Source organism: Capsicum annuum, chromosome 10 (genome assembly GCF_002878395.1).
Source record: "Capsicum annuum cultivar UCD-10X-F1 chromosome 10, UCD10Xv1.1, whole genome shotgun sequence".
Taxonomy (NCBI): domain Eukaryota; kingdom Viridiplantae; phylum Streptophyta; class Magnoliopsida; order Solanales; family Solanaceae; genus Capsicum; species Capsicum annuum.
Window position 1 is genome coordinate 861,660 of NC_061120.1, and position 6,879 is coordinate 868,538.

A 6,879-nucleotide genomic window follows, 5' to 3' on the forward strand; every position below is an offset into this window, starting at 1 on the left:
GAAACTAAGGCCCTTAAACGACCGCTCTCTCTTCATAAAACACACTATTTTTGAACCCCATCAACATTTTTGAAGAGTGCGAGCAACACAGAACCACATAGAACACAACGGCGTTCTTCTACATATTCGTCGAAACTAACATTGACTGGTCACTTAACATGGTTTTGTGTGCAAATTTTTCAACAGATGGTCTGTGATTGCTGCTCAACTGCCAGGTAGAACAGACAATGATGTCAAGAACCATTGGAACACAAAGCTCAAAAAGAGACTATCTGGTATGGGCATTGATCCAGTAACACACAAGCCATTTTCTCACTTAATAAGTGAAATTGCAACAACATTATCTCCACCACAAGTCCCTCATTTAGCAGAAGCAGCACTTGGTTGTTTCAAAGATGAAATGCTTCATCTTTTAACCAAGAAAAGAATTGGTTTTCAGTTTCATCAACAGTTTCCAAATAATGCACCAAGTACTAGTCATGTCAAGAATGAAGAGAATGACACAGTTGAGAAGATCAAGTATGGATTGTCAAGAGCTATTAAGGGAAGTGACAAGAATTGGGAGACAAATGGAGGAGCAACATCTAGTAGTTTTCATGATAATGGTGGATATAGTAACTATAACTTTGCTAATTTGCTTAACGACGAAGACGGTTCACCATGGAACCAAAGTTTGTGTAGTGGAAGCACATGCACAGCAGGAGGAGAATTACAACAACAACAACAACAACAACGTAACAAGAAAACTAGCAATGGTAATTGTGAGGATAGTGGTAAGGAAGTGGTAACAACAAGAAATGGATCAACGACAACTATGTTCAATTCCGACTGTGTTCTGTGGGATATTTCATCTGATGATCTGATGAATCCAATGGTATGAAGAGATTACTGTAATAAGGTGGAGAAAGTTGATCAGTACCTGTGCCGGTTGGAGATAGCAGGTGCTCCGTGGAAGTAGTCAAGGTGAGCGCAAGCTGACCGAGATACCAGAGTCATTTAAGAAATCATTGTAATAGTGTGCTTGAATTAGTAGGCTAGCTAGAAAGGCAAGAATATGTTATTTTCATCAAATGAACAAAAGAAATGAAGTACTAATAAAGAGAGAATCTAAATGAATCTCATTCTTGAATGGTCGTATCCGTCTCTTTTTATATGACATTCTTTCTTTTTCGATTTGACATCCAGCATCAAGATGCGACGTGTATATATTTATGCTTCAATTCACAAAAATGTGCATCTTTGGTCTCTCTAGTAACAAATTCGTCAAACTTGTTAACTGGAGAAACCAAAGCGTAATATCGCATTATTGAAGGTTAGATGCACTTCATCAGATATATAGACATCAAAATTGGAACGTTAATCACAAAACTTTCGTACCTGTGAAGATGACAGTTTTCTTTCCTGAAGCACAAGGATCTCGCTGATCAAACAGGTGTGAGAAATACACAAATGCATGAAATCACAACTCAAAATCCATAAACATGTAACTTAACGGTACAAAACGGTTAAATGGAAGTTTATGCTGCTTCACTGCAACACATGTTTAGCACTATTCGCCTACTAGAACTAGGAGGTAGAGACTTTATTTACACAAGTGATCAACATAAGAAGTATCAACACATCCCGGTGCTACAACTTGTTTATTACAAAAGGCAAGGGAACTTGCAATCGTGTTCATTGTGAAGCTTTTCTCTTGCTTTTACTCGATATAAAGTTTTCATGAGAAATCTTACTCTTCTCCCTCTTCATCCTCATTATCCTCGATTCCTACCCAATGAGTAAACGCAAAAAGAAACTCTTTGAAGTTCACCATTCCATTTTTGTCCCAGTCCATTTCTTCTGCAAAACAGAAAGATGGGGCTTTATAGAGTCTGTAAAATATGATTGCGTAAATGCATAGCTGTTACCTAAACTCTTCCAACCGAATATGATAAAGCCTATAAAACTACTGTCGTTTCTTCATTATAAAATGAGATGCACAAATAGATATAGTTGAAGCTAAAACAAATAAGCTATAAAGTCAATAGACTATAGATGTATCCTCATCGTGTCCTTCGGGAAAAATATCGCATTTCAGTTTTCATGCATCGGCCAAATGAAATTGCGAGCAAGGCACAAGAACAGATGGGATTGGTTCTGCGTTTCGAGCTTCTTATTGTGATAAAGACTAGTGTTGAACAAGTTCTCTCTGATTGCAAGCTCGGTAATTGATCTACCGAAAAGAAATATGTGAATCGCAACATACTTGTCTTTCTACCATAAAAATTGCTTCACTTTTAGTTACCTAGCACTCAGTACATCTTCCTAAATTATGACATATTGTACATAAGATAAAGCACAGGCTGCATTTTCTAGTATGAAACTAAATAAGCAGTACATAGCGACAACAACTCTTTGAAAACCTAATCTTCAGCAGAAAAAGAACTTTGATAAAAGAACACACCATTAGTCCAGCATGCATCAACGAATCTAGTTTCTTTGTGCTTATCCAGAAAGAAAGAAAAAAAAAAAAAAAACAGTCGCTCCGTTTCTTTGAAACTGCATTCTCAAGCTTTACTTTCACGTCATTTACGATCAGATTATTATGAATGAGACCACAACTTATTCAGAAATGTGAATTTCTACCCAAGTATACGAGACGCAGTGATACACATACACATATTCAGAGAGAGTGAGAGAGAGAAACTTACCAAATCTTCTCATTGCTATTCGGCCAGAAGACCTTTCTCCGGATGAAGTTTCATTAATTGCTTGAACCATCTCATTCCTGCTTACATAACCATCCCTGTTCTTGTCCAAAAACACAAAAGCGTCAACAAGTGTTTCAAATGTTACTTCCAGATTCGGTAGTCCCATCCGAGATTTCTGTATCTGGTCAAGGAATAAACAATTTTGCTCATGTAAGGGCTACAGAACGGTAAGAAGATGGAACGCATCTCCAGGAGAACAAGTAAGCAGATAATCTGCTGCACGTACTCTCCGATAGTTGTCGTATCAAGGCCGGATCCTTCAAAAATGCACTGATTTTGGAGGATCTGACACACACCCAACGAAATTTCTGGAGAGTACGAGCAACATAGCGGAGAACTAATCTTTGAAAAGAAACACGTCACTTGAAACTAATCAACTAATGTTGCATTCATTAAAGAAAAAACATGAATTTTTCGTAACCTTTCTGAAAAATCATTAATTAAAAGAAAAACTGTGAGATGGATACAGCATGCAAAGCAGAAGGATCATCCTTCAGGAGATAGACAAGACAAAGCAGAACGATGAATTCGCTGAACTCGATTCCCATATCTTCGTTAATATCACACGCTTGAAATAGATCGTTGATTTCTTCATCAGTAAAATTAATCTCCAGCTTATTGAAAGCGTGTTTCAACTCTTGCGGGTCTATTGCTCCATTACTGTCTTCATCTACAAACAAAACAGAATTCTTCTCAAGTTCTTATAAGGTTATTCATTCTTTTTACATTAGAGAAGAAAGGGAATTGTAAATATAAAAGAGCTTTGTGAAGAAATAGGAGTTCAGCCTAGAATGTGCTTATGCTGTAAACCGTAATCGTAACCAAAATGATACATAAAAACATCGGACAAAGGATGTGCAGCCAACCTACCAAATTCCTGGAATATAACTTTGCATTTTCGCAGGTTCTCATCGATTTTGGGAAACTTTAGGACTAAGCTATCAAACGATCTTATGGAACTTCCTTCAGTTTCTCTCCGCATCATCGCTTCAGTTATTTTCGCCTCGAGCTTAGTCTCTGGGACAGAAGCTTTGGGACTTAAAGGAGATTCATTTTTACCCAATACACCTCCCATTATAAGTCAAAAGTGGGAGAGCTCAACTTTTGCTCCGATTTGCTCCAATCTGTAAAGTAAGGTTATTTGACGCCTTATCGTTATTAGAAGCAAACAAATACAGCAGACAGATTCACATAGCATTGCACTATGTTGCTCGAACTCTTCAAAAATGTCATTGGGTACGTGTCGGATCCTTCAAAAGTAGTGCATTTTTGAAGGATCTGACATGGGTGCGGCATAAAATCATGTAAACACTTTATTCATATAGCTGATCCATACTACTGTGAGTTGAGATATAGTTGATTCATCAATTGATATACAAATTTCAGCAAAAATTTGGTATGCCAATTGTTAGTGTAGAGCTATCGACACAAGTAACCGAAAACAATAAATCGTGACAAGTTAAACCAGGGGATTGTATATTACTTTCAAACTTCAATTCATGAAGGACAATACAACAATCGAATTCCCACAAGAACATTTGTTAGGGGTGTTCAATATTTAAAAAAAAAAAAAAAAAAAGTTTTGACCTATATATAGGTAGTATAATTTTCGACGAAGGGTGTTCAACTAACCATCCCTCACTATATTTGGCTACACTACTGAGTCCCATTGACGGTATACTTAGTGTGTTACTGTAAGCGAGCTCTAAGATCACATCTTTGGAACATTAAAATCTAGTTTTAAGAAATCCAATTAGAGATAAGCTGCCATGAGCATCATGGCATATCAGGCTGATGCACTAAAGCTCCCGCTATTACGCAACTTTACCCTACATTTCTGCAAGAGGTTGTTTCCACAGCGACCGTGGCAATATGCAAATGATAAAATATTGATGGTTAATGAATGACAAGGAAAAAGCTATGTTGGAAAATAAAATTTCCAAGGTTCAATTCATATTATATTTCCATTTTCATCTGATAAGGCTGAATAAAAATTGAATCTTGAAACACCCCACATCAAGATTTCTCTCTATTTCTATTTTTTTGAATAACCATGACATCTGGGCCAGCTTGCATGTACCTCCCACCATCAACAGATACCATATCAGGTAACTCTGTCCACCAAGGCTAAAACAGATTTGTCCTATATTAGTTAATCAACCGTGGTATCTAGGTCAGCTTGCATGTACCTCCCGCCAGAAACAAATACCATACTACGTAACTCTGTCCACCAACGCTAGAACAAATTTCTCCTTTATTAGTTAATCATTGATGAGGAGCTGAAACTTTTTTTTTTCCTTATTAAGGGAAAAAGTTGGTTGATTCCAAATTCTCTCTTTTTACCTCTATTTCATCAGCAATCAGCCAATCACAATGCAAAAAAGCTAAAAATGAACATCATAGACATGATAATATAAAGTGAAAGGAACCTAAAAATAACCAAGAATCACAAAAGATTCAATCTTTTTACAAATAAGACATGATATGCATATATATATATATATATATATACAAAGAAAACCAAAAAAAAGAAAAAAAAAAAAAACACTAACCTTAAATTCTGCTAAACTGAAAAGACAAAAGCTCCTGTCTTCTTCTTAAGCTGAAACAAGACAACAAAATCAAAAGTAACAAACCACAAAATATATTGTGCTGATTATAATACAAAAATAAACAAAAAAATCTTGAAAAAAAAGTATTTTTTCAAGGAAAATCTTGAAAAAATTAATGGAAGTGGAGGACAGAAAGGAACTTTTGTGTGGGGGGTGGGGCAGGGGGTGGGGTAACAATGCGGGGTGGGGGGATAATTAAGTAATTTTTTTCTTAGCTATTTTTTTAATTTTTAAGTACAAATTTGTAGGTGTTGTGTGGGTGGAATTTGAGTGGAAGATTCATTTTTCCAACATTTGTGCATCGCCCACCACCTGTCCTCCTGCTTCTTTTGTCTTATGGTAAACTTTAATCAGATGTTTTGGGTTCGTACCTTCTTGCATAAAGTCGTTTGAGGTTTTTCTGAAAGCATGACATGAGTTACTTCAGTGCTGTAGCGATTTTTCACTAAAGAGTTTCAAAAATAACATGCACGTCTGATATCAGTGGTGGAGTCAAGATTTCCATTAAGGAGTTTCAGAAATAACATGCACGCCTGGTATCAACGGTGGAGTCAGGATTTTTACTTAGAAGTTTCAGAAATAACATGCGAACAAATCAAATGGAGTTCAATATCTACCATATATATATATATAACATAATTTTAAGCATATATAAATTTTCGTATAATTTTCTACCGAATGAGGTTCAGATGAACCCCCTCGCCAAAGGGTAGCTCTGCCCCTGCCTGGTATTCGGTCGTCATCGGCTCGAACTTGACCGCCTTACTCGTTATTGAAACACAAGCTGGAGACGTATCGACCTATATTACTACCAATGTGATCCCCTTTACAATACGAAAAAAGAAATATGAATTGAAGAATGGTTTCATATTTAAGATAAGTTTTAGTGTAAAATAAATTAGCTTCATTGAAGAAGAGTCTTGAAGTATATTCACAATTGATACAGCTGTTGTCAGGTCATCATCAAGTCATGGAATTAGCGTCTTGTTGAAAAGCGAGTAAAATTATGTATAATAAATTCTTGTGGTCTCATGTTTTCTTCGAACTTTATGCACAACCAAAGTTATAATGCATGATAATATTATCTTAGTTAAATAATCTATTGGCATTTTCTTATATGATCTTGACACTTTGACTTTGGGATCATTATTATTCAATTTTCATGTTATTATCATTCATGTTAAATCAAAATATTCAAAATGTATTTCATATGGAGCTAATATTCCTATGCAATAAATTTGGTCAACCCTCCACTTTATTGTTTAATTAAAGTGCATTTATTCAATTAAAAAAAAAACTCTAATTATGTTTCATATATTTTTATGCTTATGCTTGTGCTTAACTAATGTGCATTTAAACTCTATTATGCTTATGCTTATGCTTAACTAATGTGCATTTAAACTAATTTTATGGGACATTTGCTATCTCACCAGCACAGATACTCAGTATATATATATATATATATATATATATATATATATATATATATTCACCAAGACCTTGAATAAATAAATATA

The 6,879-nt window shown here is 35.4% G+C and overlaps 2 protein-coding genes across 2 annotated transcripts; one reads left to right on the forward strand and one right to left on the reverse strand.

Moving 5' to 3' along the window:
- Window positions 1-184: 184 nt before the first annotated feature.
- On the forward strand, window positions 185-1,323 carry LOC107845708 (transcription factor MYB80; the record flags this gene model as incomplete). Its single annotated transcript, XM_047398327.1, is given in 1 exon segment — window positions 185-1,323. A coding segment is annotated over 1 exon segment (696 nt), but the record flags the coding sequence as incomplete, so codon positions are not given.
- Window positions 1,324-1,454: 131 nt separating this feature from the next.
- Window positions 1,455-5,683, reverse strand: LOC107845709 (probable calcium-binding protein CML21). The gene is made up of 5 exons (XM_047398328.1): window positions 5,303-5,683; window positions 3,621-3,874; window positions 3,218-3,420; window positions 2,691-2,865; window positions 1,455-1,839 (listed from the first exon to the last, which is right to left on the reverse strand). Exons 2-5 carry the CDS (start codon window positions 3,823-3,825, stop codon window positions 1,730-1,732), a joined length of 693 nt encoding a protein of 230 aa, XP_047254284.1. The 5' UTR covers window positions 3,826-3,874; window positions 5,303-5,683; the 3' UTR covers window positions 1,455-1,729.
- Window positions 5,684-6,879: the final 1,196 nt, after the last annotated feature.